The 23,652-nt window shown below is 39.0% G+C and overlaps 1 protein-coding gene across 2 annotated transcripts in view; it reads left to right on the forward strand.

The window, feature by feature from the left end:
• The window catches only part of sfswap (splicing factor SWAP), a 63,174-nt gene that overhangs the window by 36,062 nt on the left and 3,460 nt on the right, over positions 1 to 23,652 (forward strand). For both annotated transcript variants that reach the window (XM_067575309.1, XM_067575310.1), the window contains 5 exons: positions 4,664 to 4,860; positions 11,869 to 12,233; positions 14,106 to 14,237; positions 14,718 to 14,858; positions 18,083 to 18,155. In XM_067575309.1, the coding sequence (XP_067431410.1) occupies positions 4,664 to 4,860; positions 11,869 to 12,233; positions 14,106 to 14,237; positions 14,718 to 14,858; positions 18,083 to 18,155 (908 nt within the window). The remainder of the gene's footprint in view (positions 1 to 4,663; positions 4,861 to 11,868; positions 12,234 to 14,105; positions 14,238 to 14,717; positions 14,859 to 18,082; positions 18,156 to 23,652) is intronic.

Raw genomic sequence — 23,652 nt, forward strand, 5'->3', positions numbered from 1 at the left:
CATTTGTCTCAGCATCAGCAAATAAGTACAGGTGCTTAAAAGGCATCCCTGTCACACCCACTGGCATGCTGTTACTCTCTGGGAGATTCGGAATTGGAGGAAAAACAATAGGGGAGGAGAGGAGATGAATAAACCCAGTGAGTCTGAATTATAAATTCTCTCAACAGAGTGTACCCTCCAGTAAGAGACAAGCAGAATGGTACAGTAAACGACAGTCATATATCTTTCCCAAAGGCCTAATGGAGATATATTCTCTCTATTTTTGTTTCTCTTTTTCGGTTCAGTCATAGTTATAGAATATTACACACTGGCTTTCCTCAGTCTTTCCTAAAGTAAACTAATGCATCGGAGACTTTGCTTTAAGTAAAACAGGTACAGTTATACAGGTATATTCGCATACATGCATGTTACCCACTTTAGTTTCAAGGTTAGAGTCACTTCTTTAAAATATTCATATATTCTAATGTATCACTAGCTATTAATTTCAAAACTAATAGGCTTTTTACTGGAAAGATGGAGGCTATTGTACTGCACTTGAAGTTGATTCATTGCATCTTGTTATACTTTAACACCCTCCGAAATCTGCAATTGCACCCTCTCAGCTTAAAAAAAATCGGGCAGCTTCACCCTCCTCTGCATGCCTCCTTGAATGATCACAAAGCAGCTGAACTATGAAATGATACCCCACACACTTTTTCCACATCTCTGTCACAGAAAAAAAAAAACTGCCAACCAGCCTTGCAATTGCAACGCGATTCTCAATAATCCGTTTGACCTGACGTTAACCAGACACGCGAGCCCTTTATATGAAAAGTGCAAAAACATAAGATTCGTTCAGTCATATATCAAAAAGACCATCATATGTCTGAGTGATCAGTGCTAATGACTCAGTGAGTACCGTTGAGATGCTGAGACGTCTGCTTCTAGAAGCCTCGTCTATGAAAGCTAAAATACTTCATTTTCAATCTAAGAAAAGCGAGTGCTGAAGAAAATCACTACATATTTCTTTGTGACAGTCTTTTGCAAGACATTTTTTTGTTGGATCTCTTATGTGTTGCATCACTTGTCTGTATAATCCAAAAATTCCAGAGTTCTGCAGTCGGTGTTGAACAGTACATCAGCGAGATCGTCATTGTGCCAAAATCCTCTTTTGTCATCAGTTTAGTCGAGCCATGATAAAGCATGTACATAAAATAGGTTTAGTGCCACAATATCACTTTAATAACAAGAAATAAAAGTGAGCAATGCTGGCAGAAGTATGAAATTATTCATAGTAGTTATTTTTATTAGGCTATGGATTTGAAAGTGGTGTCTCCAATGACGGTGATTAATATTTTGTGTTCAGGAGTTACTAACCTTTAATATCTTGAGTTACTAAATGATGGTATTTCCTGTAATTATTTACCATACTGTATTATGATTCTATAGCACGAGGCTACCTGCCAGAGACCAGATTGAAGTGCTAATCCTTTTGTCAGTTGTTCGGCCACATGCCCTGAAGACAGCGTAGATCCTGGAAGATGCTGATTTCATCATTTTATGAGATATAGAAGGGAAGAACAAAAGTGTAGTAATCTCCCTTAGTCTAGAAAGACAGCTGTAAAATAGAGCTCGAAAGTATGGACAGACAGACAGTTAAGACAAATGTGCTACTTTTCAACATCAAGGGGGCTGACAGTTCCCGTTTAGGTTTAGTGGAACAGCCTCAAAGTGTAATGGTCTCTCTCTGAGCTGACAGACGGCCGAAAAAAAGAAACTGGAAAAGCCTAATAAATAGCTGACTGAATTGGCTTTGCTGTGTGGCAAAGTGGCTGTCAGTCAGCAGGCCTAACTTGATCAGATAGCAGGAGAATCACTGGCAGACAGCAGAAAGCTAATCTGTATTGATGGGCTGAAAAACAGCCACACACACTAAATGTGGTTTCCAGTGATAAGTACGTGAATCGTTTAGGCTGTAAACATTTCCCAGTGGATGTGCATGTTTCACGGTAATGGTAGGTGACTTGGTAAGAAATACAAGTAAATCAATGTGGAGATTCTGAAATTCAGAAATGAATATACTGTAAATATAGGCATACTTTCCATAAATATTAAGCATAGTCAATTCATTGTGCAATTTTATTTGTACACCAGAGCAGGGGAAATGACATTTCACATACATAGCTGTTCCATAGTCGGATTATAAGTCAGAGACAATATAACAAGATAGATCACATAACTAATAATACCAATAAATAAATACAATTTAATAAAAACAAATCAAATGTGCTTCACAATGAATTAAACATAAACATACCACTTTTTGTACAAGCAAATGAGTGAAAAAATAGATACATAAGCATGGAAACAATGTTTCTGTAAACTGTAAAGAAGATACAAATAGTGCAAAAAATATTGTTCAGGTAAAAAAGTGATAAGTTACTTTATACACATGCAGTAGGTGGTTATGTACAGTATATATACAGCTTGCTCAAATATACAGTAAGGAACAATACATGTTATTGCACATTTGCACATTCCTGATGCTCACTGTCATCTCCACCGTTTCGAGCGTGTTCAGCTCCAGCTTGTTGCTACCTCACCAGAGGGTACCGACTGTATGCAGACTCATCACTGTCTCTAATAAGGCTGATAGCTGTTGTGTCGTCTGCAAATTTCTGGAGTCGAACAGATGGGTCTCCTGAGGTGCAGTCATTAGTGTAGAGGGAGATGAGCAGCGGGGATAGCAGGGGGGGGGGTGCAGTTGGTCGTGTGATGTCTTGAGTCGGAGCGGGGTAAGGGGTGTGAATGTGGGCGGATCAAACCTACAGTAAAACACATCCAGGTCGTCGGCCAGATGATGGTTCTCCACAGTGTGTGGGGGGGGGGGATGGTTTCTTGTAGTTGGTGATGTCCTGCAGTCCTCTCCACGCTGGCACAGGGTCGTTAGCTGAAAAAGCTGTTTTTCAGGTTGTTCGGCGTAGCTCCTCTTTGCTACTCCAATCTCCTTTCTCAGTGTGTCTCTGGCCTGTACAGCATCCTGTCCCCACTTCTGTCAGGCCTCCTCCTCGGCCTGACGAAGCCGCCAGAGTCTTGCTATGAACCGGGGCTTATTATATGTGGAGAAGGTTTCGGTTGGCACACACATGTCCACACAAAAGCTTATGTAAGATGTCACGGGGTCTGTAGACGCAGCCTCAAAATCACTCCCGTAGCTCCGACTTCGACTCGTTCTTGTCCATCTCCTCACAGTCTTAACCACAGGCTTTGCAGATTTTTAATTTCTGCCTGTAAGTTGGGAGAAGATGAACCAGACAGTGATCAGAGAGTCCCCGAAGCTGAGCAATACGCGTCCTTTAATACAGCGTAGCAGAGGTCCAGTGAATTTTTCTCCCTTGGAGGGACACTTAATATGCTGTCTGTATTATTTTCATTATCAGTCTGCCAGTTCAATCAGTCGAATAGTTGTTTGTGACTTCAGTCATCGTACGACAGAGAATGTAAAACAGAAAATCCAAAGCCTCACATCGCAGAAGCTGGAACCGGAGAATGTTTGGCGTGTTTTGCTTTATAAATGACTTAAATGATTAATCAGTTCTCAGACTTGTTGTCGGTTTATTTTGTTGTCAAATTGCTTATAATATAAACATCCTGCACAAAAAAGCAAACGATAATTTGCATCAAATTAGTCTTTAAATACATTAGACCGGCTGGATGGTGGATCGTGCTGTTGTCCAGCGTACAGATGGTTTCTGCTCCACTTGGCTATTTTTTCACGCTGTACTCCGCATATGATTTTACTCGGTTTCAAGCCTATTTTAAACTCTGAGGAGACAACAGTAGCCCTTTCGGTTGCATAACTTAAACAACTTGTTTCTCCACATGCATTTTCTTTATACCTCACTGTCTTGTCTTGTTTTCTCTGGCTCACTCATCCTGTTGCTCCCCGTGCCCCCATCTCATTCTTGTGCTCTCCTTATCTATCTCTCCTCTACACGTCTCTGTCACTTCATCTCCCTTCCTCATCTCTCAAAACTGTGCATATTTTTCCACCCCTATTGTCACTCAGATGTCTGTCTCCTCTTCTCCACCCACACGTTTCCTCCTACTTAGCTTCTTTTTTTTCTTTTTTTTTTCTGTATAAACCTCGAATTGCATGAAATTAGCCACCACCAGAAACTTTGTCAGTCCTTATCATTTAGAGCAGGAACTTTGTCAATCTGCAGCAGCGGCAAACCTCAGAAAAATGCCAGACATCACCTTGGCTCAGTGTGACAGTAAGAGTGGAAAATTACTCCTGTCATCCTTACCTCCTTCTCCTGTCGTTCACTTTTCATCCTATCTGACTTTTTTGTCTCTCACCTCCATGTTTCCATCTGTCTTTTCTCCCTCTCTCTGTCAACTCCCTATTTCTGACCATGAGTTTTCATGCCTCTCGTGAGACCTACCCCACCATCCCGCCATTCCTTTTTATTCTTTTCTTTCCAAAGACCGTTTATTGTGGCCACGAAAAAGCTGTCAGGGTAAAAAGCAGAGCAAATAATCCCTCTCTCCCACCTTTTCTTTGTATTTTCAATCATTTTCTCCTCCATCACCACACAGGATAATGATTACAATTTTTTTTTTTTCATTTTCATCTTACCATCTCTCCGCTCTTTTTATTCTCTCGTCTTCTTGCCCTTAGCCAAGCAGAAACTGGAGGATCGTCTAGCAGCTGCAGCCAGGGAGAAGCTGGCTCAGGCATCTAAGGAGTCCAAGGAGAAACAGTTACAGGCGGAGAGGAAGAGGAAGGCAGCGCTCTTTCTACAGACCCTCCGCAGCCCCTTTCCCGGGGAGCCTGAGGCCAAGAGAGCTGAAGTAGACGCATCTGCACAGCTTGAGGTAGGTGAACGGTTGATAAAGAGAGTCAGTGTTGGTCATATCTGTCAATGTGTTTATGTTTGCACCTTTGCTCAAAGCATGACAAAGAAATATTTAATCAAGTCATTTCAAATCACACTTTGGAAACAGGCAGAGTCACAAGTTCCACATTATATTATATGGCATTATTTCAAGAACTTTTTACTGTATGTGCACACTACAGTCTTATTGTTTTAAGTCCCTCTTTCTCTGGATAAAATTTAGTGCCCCCTAAGGTAACAAATAATTGGTATTCACAATTCCGTAGTCAGTTGTTTCACATCTGGCTGACGTAAAGTTTTATCTAAGGAAACAGTGCCAACATTGTTAATGTTTCCATTACTACCATTTAAGGGTTGTACTCCATGTGATGTTGAGATAATATCTAGGGTGAAATAATATTGGGCCCCTTAACATCTCAGATGTCTTGTAAAGGGAGACTCATTCCTGCAAGGCGTAATACCTTGCCATCTGAAATAAGGAGCTGAAAGGGGGGGGCTGTAAGTCACTTCATTGGGTTAACTGCAACAAGTTGTTGTAAGAATGAAAATGAGAGTAGCTGATAATATCAAAGGAAAGATGCTGTGTCTATAAGAGCAACAGTTACAAGTTGTTAGGCCAAATCAAGTTAAACCTACGCAGATGTATGCTCTATTGATTGCATGGCTTTTAAAGCGGAGGTATGCCTGAAAAGGACTACTTCCTTCCACATGTTGTCCGTCCACACTTGAAGATGTGGTGAAAAGCCGGGCGTCATACAGAGGGACGAGATGCAATAATCACTTAGATATGGATAACGGAACACTCCTTTAGACAATTGCTCTTGGAAGGCATTCCTAGTGGTGCACATAAATAGTGCCAGAAATAGCTGTTTAAGGAATGAAAAAAGAGAGCCTGTGAGAGAAGTTCAGACCCTGCTTACTTTCTCACCTCCACACATCTGATTTATTACTGCGTGAAGAGGGTAAGAATGAGGGACTTTCTGGTTCGAAGAGTTACAAACCCATCTCAGTTCTGACTTGGCAAAGGTGTGGAGGGAGGGGAGGTTTCAGATGCTGTCAGACCATCTGACAGGTCGTTCAGTTGGAGCATAACCCCTATTGGGCTCCACAAATGCGCATTAATCTGTAAACCTCCACAATTACGCATCTCAAACCTGGCATGTGCCTCCTGAAATTTCAAATGCAGTCTGCAGCTGACACACAGACAATCAACAAGAATCAACAAATTTTTAAAGACCAAAAAAAAAAAAAAAGTCGAAAACATGTTTATTTGCTTATTAAACAGTCAGAAGGATTCAGTTTTTTGTCAGGGTTAGCAGGCCCGCTATTTTCTTCAATGTAAAAAGTCATGTACACTGGTCTGAACAAATGTTTTGAATTTGTTGGACCACCTTGACATTTAATCCTGCACATTTTACATAACCCACCACTTTTTTTTTGTGTAATGTGAGTTTTTTTAAAGCTACATTCACCATATTTGTTATAAATCCTTGAATATAAAAAAGATATCTGATTGGGGTGAAAATGAGGCTTTTTTGTAATATAAAGTTGGAGCTACCTTGGAACACAAGGTGCAGAGGAAAAATTACACCCACTAATGAACCGGCGGCACTGGATAAATGAGCACAAATTTTGTCATTTCAGTTGAAACATTGTTTAATTCTACATGCCTGGCTAAACCTTTCCACTCTGAGGACAGTGTCTAATTTTTATTACTTATTATTTCTTTCACACATTCAACTGTGGTCAAATCTTCAGTAAATGGAAAATCTAAATTGCTTCAGTTGGCTCAGTAGCACCATAATAAAACAGCCTGAATCTTTATGTCTGTGTAGGATTTTAAACATGTCAACAAGAGGTGGCATACTGTCATACTGTACATATATATATATATATATATATATATATATATATATATATATATATATTTTATCCTGCAATGGTTCATTATTGATTATGTGCAAATGAAGTTGCAGATACCTGCAGTTGTATTATTACCTGTCAGTTTGTGGGTCTGTGTTTGACTGTATTGATAGTAGTTTTCAATTTATGTAACTGTGCAATAACAGATTAAGAGATAAATGTCTGGTTGCTAAGGGGATATCAGTCACATAGAGGTGAATATTGATAAACAGCATACATTTAAAAGGTTTTGTATTTCCAGCAGATAAAGCATATCACATAGTGTTATTAAGTTGTTGAGTCTGTGCCTGCTCTTTTTCATGTACAGCCTCAGCCATGCGTAGCCTTACTCCTGGGTGGCGACAGCTATTCCAGTCAATCATTGCTAGAAAAGGAGGTATGCTGTTGTATGCTGAACAAATTCATCACTATGTAGAGTAGCTGTTGGCACCGGTCATGACACCTTGCATCTTATTCCTTGACACATAGCCTAATTAAAAGAGAATTGAATCATTTTGAACATTTAAAAAGCTTTTTTTATGTTGTTGTTGGTTTTGGTTTGTTTTTATGATTTCATCCCAAAGAAATTGCTGTTTTAATTACGTATATGCACATTATGAAAACATATGTGTGTTTTCTTAACACCTTAATGTTGTATGTAATGCAACATTAATCAATATTAACTACTGTGTTTATCTATTTAACTCACTTGTGGGCTGGGAACTTTGTCAAGCTTGTAAATAAAGAATGCATTTAGGCAGAAGGTAGAGGAAACAAAGTTGGGTTTTTTGGGGGTTTTTTTGCTGCTTGGAACTTTTTTTCAACAAGTGAGCTTTTGGAAATGTCATCATACCACAATGTTATTTTGTCTATGATCCATGGCGATATTGAGAGGACATCTGATAATATAGGAGAATGGCTGTTTAATTGCTTGCAAGTTAGGAGCATCATTACAGAAGATCCAGAAGTAGAAAATCAACCAATATATCAACTAATGTGGTTCCTAATAGATAAAGATAAAAATAAAAAAATCATGGAAAACTGCCTTTCATCTATTCACTATCTTACCTATCCTTTATTTTGGTGCCCCAGAGATAATTCAACCTTTGTAAAGTTTCATAGGAGTGCTGCAATAATGCAAAATTGAAAAGCCTTTTGTCTGTCAAATAAAACATAGACTAAAAGGCTAGAATACTTTATAGTGTAAATAGGATTCTGTGGTGGTCATTTGATGTGTAGATCGCTTGTCCATTTGATGGATATAGCATGTCAGCTCCTCATGTGAGCCCAACTGGTGCGTGGCGAACTGGCCTATTGCCTGTTCGGCCAGGTGGCAGTGGGCAGGCTTCTGTCACTTTTGCGCCAGCTTTGTCACTCTTCTCCAGATGTTCTGTGACTTCTGCTGTGACCATCAGAGCGTACAGATCCTGAAGGAGCTTCCAACATTCAGGTCACTAGCCTACTGATGACGAACACCGACACATCGGTGTCGTAGTTGAACGAATTGGCAGTTAGAGATTGTGAACTTGTGTCGGTTGGTGCTCGGTTTACGAGGTTTTGTTATGTTTTAAAGGACTTTACAGAGAGTCAGGTCAATTTTATTTATATAGCCCAACATCACAAATCACAAATCTGCCTCAGGGGGCTTTACAATCTGTACAGCAACACGTTTTCTATCCGTGAACCCTCGTGCAGTATGTGTTAGGTTGAAGCAATGAAATGGACAGTAACATAGACAGTGGCTGTAAAAGGATCTCAGCAATTACTTTGATGAGTAGTATGTCATCATAACTTTTCTGTCTGACCCAACATAGAAGATAAATGGAAGTTTTGGTGTCAGAAGTTTCCATACAACTGTGGAGTTACAAGTTTTTGAGATTGTATTTAACAGTTTCTAGAGAATTTTGCTCTCTAATTGCAAGACATAGTCAAGCTGAGATATAATAGCTGATTTTATATATATATATATATATTTTAATATTCCTTGATTCTAAGATTCTAGTAAGATAATGAGCATTCTGCTATCAGAGAGCACGGAATCAATGTTAAAGTCAGATAAATAGGACAGTGCAAGCCTGTGTAATGATTTGTTCATTAGAAGGAGCAGTTTGAGGAACAAATGTTTCCTGAGTTTGCAGCGAGTGAATGGAGGTCAGAATGGCTTTAGTGTGATTAAAATCTCTAGTTGTGGTTAACATGCTGGTTGCAGAATTTTGTAAGGTTTGATGATATATTTTGGAAGTCCAGAAAACAGGATGTTGTAATGTAGTACAGTACATCGGGGCTCTAGGTGGGTTAAAGGATGGATGTGAATGCTGATGCCATGTCTCTGTAGAGTTGGCAAAATGAGCTGTTTATGTAAGCTCTCCATGTTTTCTATAGTGCTTATCGTGTTGTATATGCACAGCACTGTAGTGTAAGCTGTCATGAGTAAACAGAACCTGCTGAATAAGCTTTACAAGCCCAGGCCTCCTGCTTTTGTAGCTCGTTTTAGTGCTGTGATTCTGTAACTTTGCTGTTTCTTAGTGAATTTCTTTCAACATTTAAGTGCTTGTCAGACAGACATTGCTGGCTTTGTCTATGTATTAAAATACTGACTTTTTGTTGTTGAGACATTGGCGTCTTCTATATAAATGTCTCTTACGGGTTCATTCAGACGTCACATTGTTTTACATTACAGGGCAGTTTCGGAAAGAGCCACAGCGCTTACATGATATTTGGCACCTGGTGTTGGAAAAGGAGCAGCCACATTGCAGAGAACAGCGGTGAATTGAGAGTATAATGATGTGAAGGAGTCAGAGTGTTCTCAGTTCTCTCACAAGCTTTCAATCAGTGACGGATTTTAAAACTTATTTTGCAGTTGAAGCTTTAATTTACGACCATTGTGACCGCGAGGAACGCTCACCCACTTCTCACAATGAGTCTCATAATAAATTTACTCATCAATTCCCTCATTTATTAAATGGAGAATTCTGCTGCCTTGCCTATTATAAAATGTCCAACAGTGTGGCTACAAGCATAGAATGTCAAGAAGTAAAGTTAGGACTCAAGTGTATTCCTCTTTGCTCTCATACTGTATGCGAATCGTCTTTGTGGATATTTTCCTCTATGCTGTAGAGAGTCATATAGATTACAAAATGAGTTGTTTTTTTGTCTGTTAGACTAATTTGACATGAGAAGGATTTCCTTAACAATTCTCCATATTTGTTTTGCGATGTGCTGCTGCAGCCTTTACAATACACATGTGGCATATTGAGAGAACTTCACCGCTATACCTTCCTCTCCTCCTTTCTTTTCCTCAGTTTTCCATCCTTAATTAGTTTTAAAGTCTCACCCTCCCCCTCACTTCCTCTCTCTCACCCAGGGACTGTTACTTGTTATTGTTATTCCTCTTATTGTCCGAACTTCCATATCTCGCCAGAGCAGGTGTGAGAGGGCAGGCGTTTTCTGGGCCTGGATAAGCTTTCCCATACATCAGTCCTAATTTTGAACCAAACCTTGCTCTCCTATCATTTCATTATCTCTCCTTTAGCCCAGGCACCAGATAGTGTGCAAACAGAAAGGTGTGATAAATATTCATCCTCCCTCTACTTTCATGCCTGTTTTTAGATACTTATTGATTGTCTTCTGTCACGAGCACTTTCTCTCCTGCCTTTACTTCTTCGCCTCGTTGGCCTCTTTCTTTCATCCCCTTTCATCATCCTCCTCTCCCTCCCTATTTCTTTCTGTCCCTCCCATTTTCTCTTTTTACGCTCCACCCTTTTCTTACAGATTTTAACAGATGGGTAATGGGGTTGGGGTTACTGAATTGGAGCGATTGAAGTTAGGAGTGAACAGATTTTCTTTTATGAAGTTGAACTAGGACAGTTAAATTTATTTGAGCTAGAACACGCCTTACTCACACATACACTTGAACGCATTAATTTCCTCTCTGGCCTCTGCGTTCATTACTTATCACTCAGGCACTCATATCGTTTATGTTAATGTTAGCATATAAAGTATGCCATTTGATGTCTTTCTTTATCCAGACAACCCTTATAGCACCATGAGCGCATACATATGTAACACGGGATGGTCTCGGGAGCAATCGAAGATGTAACCCTTAGAAGATAAAATCTGACCTTGGAAGATTTAGTGCCATGTTTAATCCACTGATGGACGGAAGCTGTCTTTTCAGTGTGAATCCAGCAGCAGGGCAATCTAATATGAGCAGACAGAGCCACATTGGGGTAATTAGAGGCACTTTGCATCTGACAGTTACAACTCAGTGTGTAGCCAGCGGGCTGCATTATTTTGTGTAGCCGTCATTTAATAAGATGAGTTAGATGTTTTTTTTTAGAGGGGAGAATAAAATTAAAATATCTCCTGATATACTTTTTTTTAAAAACTTTTTTCTCCTCCATGTTCTGTTGTTTTAGCTGAAGATATGTTATGGTAATAAAAATAAATTGAGACAGAAGATAGTATTTGATATTTGAAGATAGTATTTGATTGTATTTAAATGTGTGACAATAAATATTTACATTTATTACATTTTGCACATATAGAGGTAGAAATATTTATTTATACTCTCAAATAAGGGCTAAAAACCTAATATTACCAAACAGTGTTAATCATTTTACCCATATCAAATAAACTCACTTTTTTTTAATTCTTCCATCACCAGAGTACCCCCACTGTAGAAGTAAAATGACATGGCGTTAACATTCGAATGGATTGTGAAAATATATAAAGTATTTTCATACTATGGCAGACATTGACGGGCATTGAAGGATGGACATATGGGTGTTTGCATATATAAATCTCTAATCTCTCTCCCTAGCCAAATGTGTGCATCACCTGCATCTCCTTAAGTGGACTGGACCCCATATCGATTGTCCACAGATGTACAGAGATATCAGGCATTTGGGAATTCATTCAGTATCCCCAATGTCAAAGAGACAAAGAGTCTGACTGTTTAATTCAGTCAATACATTGTTTGTTTTCTTCTTGTCTTTAATCCAATCATTAACAGAAGTTCCGGCGTCTGTGTCTGAAAAAAATAATGTCCTCACTGTCCTCTTCTATCTACCTTTCTGCCTTTTAGATGCAAGAAGCCCTTTCTGTTCTGTCCGACCTTCCACCTCCTCAAGTGTCCTCTGCACCCACTGCGTATCCTCAGGACCAAAGGCCCCCCGCGGAGAACCAAGGGGCCTACCGCAGCAGGGAGGCCCCATCCTCATCCTCCTACACTTCCTCCAGAGGAGCAGACAGAGACCGAGACCGAGACCGAGACCGAGACCGAGATAGAGACAGAGACAGAGACAGAGACAGGGAGAAAGACAGAGACAGGAACAAAGGGAGGGACAAAGAGAAAAAGAAGAAAAAACACAAGAGGAGGTCAAGATCAAGATCAAGGTCGAAGAGCAGACACTCCCTTCCCAGTGCCTACAGGAGAGCCCGCAGGTCCCGGTAAGATACGGTGGAGCCATGTACCCATTCGAAACTGTCAGTGGGTATTGAAGTATTCTATAATTCAATTTGGTTTTTATTCAGGGTGCTATGATTTCATTACTAAATGATTTTTGATGAATCTCAATTGTTGTCTTTCATATTTTCTCTCACCATATGGCTGCTTTCACGATGGCATAATTATATACGAAATAAAAAAAAAGCTATGTTCAATATTAATAATTGCATGGTTGCAATCGAGTGAGAGAAATTAGCCTTTTTTTTTACTTGACAGTTTACAGTGCAGCTGTCCATTTTTTTATTGATCTCTTCTGCTGGTTGCTACTGGCACATCACCCTGGAAGGAGCACATTTAACATCCTCTATTGTTTTATTGTGTTTTTGTAGTTTTTATGCTGCATTACTGCAGAAATAATTTCCTTTTGTAGGACTGTTTAGATCTGAGTTGAGCTGTCATCTTTAGACAGGATCCGCTTATTTTTTTAAAGGGGCAAAGACCAACAAAAGCAGTCCATATTCTGAGTATTTTCCAGTATTTTCCTGTTTATGTAATGCATATGACGTGTTTTGGTGAAATTTCACAGGGATGAGTCAAAAGAACACAACATTCCCCGGATAGTCATTTAACTTGCATTATTTATGGGAAATTGTCAGTTTATGTAACCATTTTAAATGTCTATTAAAAAAAAACTTTGTGTTACTCTCAGACTCACATTGTTGCATGTAAATCTAACCAAATCTATTTTTTAAGAGCCCTACAGACTCACTAACTTGACGTAACAATTAGTGTGGAGTAGTTACTGTGATTCCAAATAAAATTCAATGATTTCACATCATTTCATATGGAAATCATCATGACCAGACTTTTAATATCTTAACAATCAATATAAACAATATTACTTTCCTACTTGGAGACGGCGGTCTGTGAATGGTACAATGGTGCAGTGAAAGGTATGAGACATGTAATTTGACAGGCACAGAACAGAATGATCAATCATCCTCTGATTTATATTCCAATTCAGCTGAACATTTAGTGCAAAGCACACTGCGCCTATAAGAAAAATGAAAATATTAATAGAAAGTAATTTGTCCTTCTGTCCCTCCACTTGTCTCTCCACCGCACTTTATCCTTTCTGTCCTTTCCCTACTTCTCCTGTAGAGGAAGAGAATAAAAGTTTGAAAGTGAGATGAATGAATGAAGGAAACATAGGGGCTAAAGAAGGGGAAATGGGCTGGAATAAAAGGATGTAAGAATTAAAACAAAGGGCTATGAGAAAGTGATTGAAGGCAGCTTTGTTTGTGCCGTTTATCATTGAACAATATTGACTGAACAGCCTTGTTTTGCCACCCAGCACAGACTGACATTAACTAGCCTCTCCTTTCTGGCTTTTTTTTTTTTTTTTTTTTAAAAACAGGTATAATTTCTAACCCTGGCTATTTCATTTTTGTAAATTGTTTAATTAATATGCTCTGTTTACCAGCCCATGGGAGAAAATAAATGTAGCCTTGCCCGTTATGAAAAAAAGTCTGACAAGTGAATGAATCTCTTATATTATTCACATTTAATACTTTGTCCTTCCAGGATTAGTGTATAAAAACAGTATTTTGGGAGTCTATGTGATATAATGTTTATTAAAATAATTCACTTAATGATTATGTGTGTTTTGTGTGTAACTCCCTAACACCACATTCATGTCTGAACATGAACTATATTCAAATCCTGATGACTTTCTTTATTTCTGTCACTGTAAAATCACTCTCTTTTCACCCTTTTCTGTTCTTCTTCATCTCAAAATTCATCGGCTCCTTTTCCAACCTCTGTCTCATGTAATTTAATGGCCTTTTCCCATCTTATACCTCCTCTCTGGCCAGATCCCGTTCACACTCCCCGGGAAGAAGGGACAGGAGCGGTCCCTCATCAGAAAGGAGACGTGATGAGAGAGAGTGGGAGCGCTATCATCCCAGCAGCAGCTCCAGCCTGCCCAGAGGGCATTCCAGATCCAGGTAAACCTAACAGCAGGTGTCTGCAGCCTGTGGTGTGAAGAAGAATAATGGGTCTTCACATACAGCTTTGTTTAAGTTACCACTGAAAATGTTGTTTGTTGAGGCAGAGAGGGGCACTAGCAGGTAGGTGTTCAGTCTTAAATGTTTCATATTTCTCATTAGGTTTTACTAAAACAATGGGGAACCTTAAAATTTGTTTGTGCATGTGTCTCTACCATACATTGTGCAATGTTATACATTATGTCTTTAAGGATAGCTTTAGCCAACATACTAATTAGAAGGACACTTAGTCTTCACTGATGGGAAACTGCAATCGACAGTTTTTACTTTCATGAATTTAAGGCAGGGCTCTGCTGAATACACAAGCCCCGCCTTCAGAAAGTATCCCACCCCCTTGATATATTATATACTTTGCAGGCTTACTGTCAGAATCTGAAATATTTAAGCTCTTGCTTTTCTTTTCTAACCTTTGTCTCCCAGGTCCCCTTCTGAAAAAAGGAAGAGCTCCTTGTCATCCTCAGGACAGATGCAAATTGCAGGTTCCTCTCTCTCCCCTTATTCCTCACCGGGCAGAGCTTTGTCCCCATCAGCTAGCCCTGCCTCCAGCCTGGCTCACTCCAGGTAATCCTCCACAAGCCTGTCAATCAACCAGCTAAGAATTTAAGTTGCTTTCCCAGGTGTAACTAAAAGTCTCCACTAACGAAACAAAATGGCATCAAGAGGACTTGGGCTTAAAGCTGACAAATGAGGGGATTTATGCAATTTACACTCCTTTTTCTTTTAAAACTGTCTTATTTAGACCAATAGAGTGTTGCCTCTAGGCCTGTGAAGCTTCTGTCTCTCCTGAAACAAACAGAATCACTAATAGACAGGCACATCTAATAGTTCAGCACTTCAATAATTGGCTATTATAGCAACCTGTCAAAACTGTGCTGATACATCTCGTCAAAGGCCAAACTGAAGATGATGTCCAATTAACTTCCTCTCTTTGAAGGCTCTTGACAAACACTAACTCTTGCTTAGAACATGTATTTGTTGTTATTTCTGTCGTGGAGTCTAAGGAATTGAGTGTAACAATTATCATCTAATAGTATAGTATAGTTAAGCAACCATAACTAGACACGGCCGGCGTATGAAGCTTTGGTTTTCTCCACATGTTGAAGTGGTGTGCATGGGGCTGTAATAAGAAAGATACTTGGCATTTAAAGAGTTTGACAGTGGTGTATTTAGTCTTTTCAAAACCAAAAAGACCAAAAGTGTAATGAATGGTTAAAACAGTGTGTTTATCTGCTACAAACGTTAGCATACTGGCTAACTAGCTTACTACACACAGTAGTAACCCTACTATTTGGTTGTGGGGAGGTTTACATTCCAGCAGCCTGGGCTAAACCTGTCACCCAAGACGTCCTTACACATTAGTCCTCATCCTAGAAGACTTAAAGTGAAACATGTTTTAAAATATGAACAGTGAAGCATGAATCAAACCTCTGTCTTGTTTGTCCAAGTTAGCTAAGCAGCAGCTAAACCATTATTTTAGAAGAAAATAACAGTATATTATTTAGTTTTTCCTTATAATACTTGGACAAACCACCTCTACACTGCAAGACAAGAACAATGCTGTTTCTTTATTTCTATGCCTTCTACATGAATCATCAACCGGTGACATTTTGCCATGGACATGCAGCATTAGCCTCAGTCTTTTATCACAATACCAAGTATGTATCAATTATGTGCTTAAGACCCTTTTACAAGAATCTCATTTTAAAATGAGTCAGCCGCAAATAAATATGGGGAAAAAAAAGAAAAAAATGAAAAAGCCAGCAAGAGAGGCAGAGACGGCATTTTCAACCAACTCATGGAGCTAACATTAGCATAATTAGTTAGATAGCTTCAGCTGATAAAATCTGCTGGCAACATGTTGTCTTTTCTGTTGCCTTAATATGCATGAAAGTATATGTAAACTTCTGTCCACAGCTGTGTGTGTGCAAACATAACAAGTCCTTAGTTGATTGAAATATAAGTGGAAAATCACTTTTAGCTTGTGCTCCATTTTTCTCAGATCTAGGCTAGTAGCATACTTTCAAGGAAGAAGCTATGCGCAGAGTTTTTGTAGTGTGGGATTGTTAGCAAACAGAGGAAGAACATACTGTATGAATGCTGTCCCCCACATTGCATGACGTCATATTACTGCAAGCAAATGTTATTGATTTATGTAGCTCTCAAATCTTTATAGACATTAAAGCAATTAACTTCTCCAGAGCAGCAGTCTCATTTAAAAAGTATATCAGTAAAATTAATTTGAAGGTGCTTGAATATCACCAATATGCCATACATTAGCTTTAGACACCCATATACACTAAGTGACCACAAAAATAGAAATACCTTTAGGCATAATGCATTGCAATACAACAGCCCTGTAATATGACTATCATTCCCGTCAGTTCAGTCACCAAGTTAATTGCTGAGGTCATGTGTATGAGCTTACGACTCTTTGAATTGATAATGAAAAAGCACACAAGAGTGAAAGAAGCTGCAATGGCAGTAAATGGATGTTAAAAAATGACCTCTACCTCTATTTGTCCATGATTCTCTCTCAGTGTCCAAATACAAGCTCTTAGGTTTGGACTAGCTGTTCCATCTAGTTAATAAAGCAATACCAATGCATTATAAATGTTCAGTTGTGTAACTGATACAAGGGAATTTTTAGCAACTGGTAAGGAAAAGTTGCATCGGTCAATATTTGACTTTCATTTTTTAATGATGACATGCCATGTAAATATATTTGCTTGAACAAGAGAGAAACATAAAGGCACAGCTCCTTTGTGTACGAGGAGAGACTGTTTGTTCATAACGAAAGTATAGCATACACAATCATTTCATGCTTTTAGGAGAAATGCTTTTCTCTAACAACATCCAACCTCCAACCTCAACGGTATATCGGCTAGGTGGTGCCCTTTGTTACAGGTGAGAATGTTTTTTTATTTTTAACAAAGGTTTCTTTTGCACTCTGTTGGTTGTATGTAGTAATTGGTCTGTCTTTTCACAGAGGTGCAATTATTTTTTTGCAGCTACGTAAGCAGAATCATTGCAGGTGGAGACTGACTTTTATCTTAAATTCTTTAGAATTCTTTAAAAGTTCTGCATAGCCTTTGTAGGCAGCTCACCAATACATCCTGCGTGAATTCAGGAGGCTCGTCTCTGTCACTTGGGGTTTTCTAGTTTGCTTTCTACAAGGAATGGAACCAGAGCAAGATACAAAAATAAGCCCAAAGTGTGCATGTAAATGGGTGTAATACCCACAGAGTGACTGACAGTTCACAGACGCACACATTCCACATTTTCTCGCCTTACCCCAGTGGACTGAAACCTGAAACATTCATAACATCAGCAGCAGTCTGTTGTGCAGTTTCGTGTCACCTACTGTGATCAGTCAAGTTGATCCACATGACTTTCATGTCATGCTTAAAAAGTCTTTGATATAGGTGCGCCCCGCTGGCCTACTGGTCAAGACACATGTTGCATAACCACATGACCATGTATAAGATTTTGAGGCCTGTAGTTTTGGCACTTTTTCTGTCTGTCAGCATGATTATATACTCGACTGCATTTGACATTGTTGGCGTTTTGGCTCGAGGAGAATATTTTAGTTTTTACAGGTCATACCGCATTCCTCTCTTATCTTTGTCTTTTCCCTCTCCTCTCCTCTGCCGTCTAATGCCTTTGCAACTTTGAACATTTCAGAAGATATCATGAATATTGTATAGCCTTTCCTGTTAACATGATTGGTTTTTCAACTCTCTCTCTTTCTGTGTCCCCCACTTGCTCTCCCTCTCTTCTCTCTACAGGGGTGGTTCTCAGGAGAAAGACAAGGCAGTGTCCTCATCCATAGTATCCTCTGTTCAGTCCAAAATAACTCAGGTATTGTTCTTTGCTTTTATCCCAACTATGTTCTCTGCTGAACTTTTCAGCCTACCCAACATGAGTACTAAGTGTTGTTTTGTGTTCCCACCGTGCAAAGAGGAAGGACAGAAAGTACTGCTCATTTTCACACACAAAATATAAATTGGTTCTTGTCTCGGACCTTCTTCAAAATCTTACTACATATTCTCATTTATCTGTTTTTGTAGAACACATCCATGCGTTGTGTTTTATTTAGTATACTTTGTTTGAACCATGCAGAGACATGTGTTTTATCTTTAGATCTACTGCAACTGTTAGTTCAGTATAGATGTAAATGTTTATCATTTGCATTTTGTACTGTAGATCAGCTTGACCTGAAGTGATTTTATACCACACAGGCAGTAGTTACTGAAGAACGTGTGCGTCAGGATACATTTTCTTAGAATCCCTCTCACTGAGTGGTTGTCTGTGTGCATATGCATTTAGATGTGCATCTTTGTTTGTAACATAGTGAGTTTGTGTTTTCTGGTGCAACTATTTATTTACATTGCAACTGAGTGTGTGCATTTGTGCGTGTGTGTATGACGTTATACCCTGTGTACAGTGTCAATACAATGGGTTCTAACTTCTAATATTTTAAACCTACAGTAAAACAGCATTTGAAAATTTGCAATTGACAAGTAATCATTGCCCTTGGAAACAGCAGTTAAAGGATAGCTTGACATTTTTTGCAGTCAATCTTAAAACAAGTCAGTTTCACACACAGTATGTACATTGAAACAGGGTTTGGTTGCTGTAATCATTCGTCCTTTTCACACTTATAAAGAGAAGTAAAGAGATGCCTTCCTAATCTGCTGTCGATGTAAGTGAAGGGTTTATGTTTATTGAAGTTAATATGTGGCTTCAGCAGTCTGAGTTAGACAAATGAAGTGGATTTCCTCCAAAGTTGTGATCTTCTTAGGACAAAATGTCCTTTTTGCATTTCCATCCCTCCACTGCAGCTCAACAAGGAAACACAAAGCAGGAATTTTGTACTAAACAGACTTTAACCTTGGAAGATACGCACTTGCTTTGATTAACTCAAGACTGCTGAAGCCTCATGTTAAATTCAGAAAAACTTTGGAATGTATTTTTGCATAGAACAAGGACTCTGGACTTTGTCCCCCATCACTTACAGACATGGTCGAAATTATTGGTATCCTTGCATTTTATTAAAACAATGCACCATTCGCCCCGAACAGTGTTTGGCTATGTTTGGTTTGCAGTGGAACAAAACAAAAAAGTTGTGAAAATAACTGAATTCATGCTTATTCTACAAAAACATTCTAAAATAGCCTGGACAAAATTATTGGTACCCTTTAGAAGTTGTAAGAAATAATCGATTAGTAGTGATACTTTAAGCAGACTATTGTGTTTTAATTAGTATCACAGGTGTTTTCAATCTTATAATCACTCATGCAGCCAGTTTAAAAGGAGAAAATTACTCACTCTGCTGTTTAGTGCCACTGTGTGCATCACAGTGAACATGGAAAACAGAAGAAAAAACAAGAAAGTGGTCTCAAGACATTAGAAAAAGATAATAGCGAAGCATGGCCAACATAAAGGTTACGAGACCATCTCCGAAGAGCTTGATGTTCCTGTGACCACTGTTGCCAATATTATTAAGAAGTTCAAGGCCCATGGAACTGTAGCCAACATCTCTGGACATGGTCGCAAGAGGAAAATTGTCCCGAGATTGAACAGAAGGATCGCTTAAATGGTTGAGAAAGAACCAAGGAAAACTTCTATACAGATCCAAGCTGATCTTCATGGTACAATAGTTTCAAATCGCATCATCCATCGCTGCCTGAATGAAAATGGGCTCCATGGTAGAAGACCAGAAAGACCTTACAGAGGGAGATACAAAAAAGCCAGACTGGACTTTGCCAAAATGCATGTTGACAAGCCATAGTCCTTCTGGGAGAATGTGCTTTGGACAGATGAAACAAAATTAGAGCTTTTTGGTAAATCACACCAATCCTATATTTACAGAAGAAAATATGAAGCCTTCAAAGAAAAGCATGCCTACCATGAAACATGGAGGAGGCTCAGTGATGTTTTGGCATTGCTTTGCTGCCTCAGGCACTGGGTGCCTTGAATCTCAGCAGGGCACAATGGAATCAGAAGACTATCAAGGCATTTTGGAGGAAAGCATACAGCGTGAAAGCTGAAAGCTGTGTCTTAGCCATAGTTCATGGGTCTTCCAGCCAGATAATGACCCCAAACATACATCAAAAAGCATCCAAGAGTGGATGAGAACAAAACATTGGATCATTCTGAAGTGGCCTGCTATGAGTCCTGATCTGAATCCCATTGAATATCTGTGAGAAGAGCTGAAACTTGCAGTTGGGAGACGGCACCCATCAAACCTGAGAGAACTGGAGCAATTTGCTCAAGAAGAGTGGGCCGAACTACCAGTGGCGAGGGTAAAAACCTTATTCATAGTTACAGAAAGTGCTTGACTGCAGTTATTGCCTCCAAAGGCTGTGCTACAAAATATTAAGTTAAGGGTACCAATATTTTCTACCATGCCATTTTCATTTGTTTTATTGTATTAAATAATATGTTAAGTTGTAAATCAAAAGCAAAATTTCAGTTATATTCAATGTGAAATAAAGAATGATGGATGCCATATACTTCTGTCAGTTTCAACTTAGTACAGGGAAAATATGTTTTTGTTTTTTAAAGAAGGTGGAAGGGTACCAATATTTACATTTGAAACACATTAGGAAGGGATTTCTAAATGGCCAGTATGAACATGAGGAATGATTTCAGCAAGCCAAATGCACTGATTGGCCCTCTCCAAACAATTGCGACAAAGTTGGAAGCACACCATTGTCGTGTTTTTGTGCTGTAGCTTTAGGATTACCTTAATTGGAACTAAGAGGTTCAGCCGAAACCATTGGAAACAGCCCCAGACCAAAAGTACACAAAGGCGTCCACTTACTTTTGACCATATAGTATGGCAGTATATTCTAATGGAATGAGTGGTTTTTATGTGACACATTAAATGTCGCTAAGTGGTGGGCTGTGTCTGGTTTAAAATGGTACATTGTGGCCCTCATTTGAGTCTAAGAGCTCACAATAAAAGGAATATTGTGTCTGAAGAAGTGATACAAACACATTACTCACAATGTAACCTCACATACACCTCTAATAAATTCTGACCCCGGTACACATTCTCTCTGCTCCCCCCTGTTTAAAATGACTATGTCCAATTTATTTATGGCTGCCATCACGCTGCTTTCAGAAATGCACCATAATCAAATGCACGCACATGTCCCAGTTCTGGAAGAAAATGTTGCATGATTGTCAAAAAGATTCTTAAAAAAAAACTGTCTTTATTTTTCTTTGTCTCATCTCATAGAACTTTTGTGTCACTGCTCTCTCGCCTCTTGTTAAATGAGCAAAAAGGCTCCAAAAATCTAGCAGTACTAATGTCTGCTGCAAGCCAATGTTCAGGTCAGTCAGTTACCATTAAGACAAAAGTCGCATGCAGTTTTCTCTTCAATATACTGCTTGTTTTTTGTTGTAATTTGTCTAGCTTGGCTCTCTCTTCCACTACTACTGTACAATATTGTGATATAGTGTTCATTTACTTAATTTTGACTGCTGTAGAAACATGGAGGAACATCCCTTAAGACAATTTTTAAAATCAATTACCTTGATTAGTCAAAAGCCTTAAATCAATTCTAAGATGAAAGACATTTTCAGAGCTGCCTCATGTCTCAAATTATATGTTTCTTTGCATCTTCACACGAGATCACCATCAACATCTTTGATTAATGATTTTTAAATGTCAGTTACTTCATTCATATTTGCAATACATTACATTGCATGACGTGATGCAGTATTTTGATGTATTGATTCTCATGCAATCAGTGTGCAACTAAATGCATCACACCAGTAGTGTAGGGCCTGGATTGTTGGTACACTGCAGTTTCAGTAACATCTAGCAAGTAAATGATTTTGCACTGAAAGTGTAAACATTTGATGAAGGAAAAGTTATACCTACAAGAACCAGTGTTACACTCACAGTGTAGTGAGGCTGCGGCATAGGCCAGAATCCAAGGATTAAAGCTAGTGGAGGTCAATACAGTGTGGATGGAGAGACAACATTAGCTATTCTGTGAACACTGTGATACAACAAATTTGGAACTTATTCTCTCTTCTGGCCATGGGCCACTGTGTGTGTGTGTTTGAGAGAGAGAGAGAGTGATGGAGTGTGTCTCAGAATGAGTTTCCTGTGTTTACTGACCAGATGCAGCACAGATAAAAAAAACCTCACATCTCTTGATGCGCCTCTCTCATCAACAAAAAAAAGAAATCTTATTTCTTTCTTTCTCACTGTCTGAGACAAACAAACAGAATCTTTCCTCCTGCCTTTATCTGAACATACCAACATAAGCTAGCTCATGAAAACATGCTGTTTGCTGCTGCTGCAACATGCACAGATTCGCAACCACTAACTACTTATACCCCATCTGTGATGTTTTACAAACACATCTTGAATAATTCAGCACACCCTCATCTGCCTAATGGTCTCTTCTTCCCCGAGGGTGCCTGGTTGCTATTCGCCTCATCCCGTCTTTCATTTTTGTCCTGTTTGTCTTTGTTCCTCTGTCTTCTGTTCCCTTTTTGTCTCTGCTGTATGTTTGTTGTGTTTTATTCTGTTTGATAGATACTTTGGGCAGTTTGAGAGTAGTTTTTACACCTGCACTTAGTCTTTTTAACATTACAGTATTTTTTTGATGATTAACACATTGAACATATTTACTGTTTTTTCTTTTGAAAGCTGAGATAGCAGCAAAGCTAGGTTCAGTTTAACTTGTCCTCAGGACATGATGACAGAAAAAGAGAGAGCTGGGAGAAATTATCTTTGACAAGTGCATAAATGTGTGTGAGAGAGAAAGCTCAAGGTGTTACATAGCTCCCCCAGGATATCCCTAACAGTGTGTTATAGTGGTATTAGTTAACCTTGCAGTGTGAGCGTGCTTGTAATTAGAAGCAAAGCTGTGAAATTTCTTTTTGTGTATGATGCAACCTGATTTCAAACCTATTAGGATTTTAAAACAGCTGTAATTTGGGCCTTTCAGTAAGAATACTTAAGTCCTCAATAAAAGCTAGAAGCTAGATAGTGATTGCACAAGTTACTCATGAGGTTAATCATGTTTCCTTTGCAGGCCATCACTGCTCCTTTTTACAGAATTCAAAGGGAGAAAAGGCTTTCCCACACAAAACTGTTATGTTCAAAGAAGTTTTTGCAAAGTTTTTCCCTCACAATATTATAGTGTCTTTAACCTCTTAACAGGCACTCCCATTTTTGTGCATTGCCTATATCTCGCCTCAAATAGTTGCACTAACATGCATGCGCGGCCGGTGTGGCTACCAAAACAAAGAACAGAAGCTCGGATAACAACACACACTGCTCAGGTTGCCATTACTCCACTGTTCCATATCTTTACATAGGACCTTT

Source organism: Thunnus thynnus, chromosome 19 (genome assembly GCF_963924715.1).
Source record: "Thunnus thynnus chromosome 19, fThuThy2.1, whole genome shotgun sequence".
Classification (NCBI taxonomy): Eukaryota; Metazoa; Chordata; class Actinopteri; order Scombriformes; family Scombridae; genus Thunnus; species Thunnus thynnus.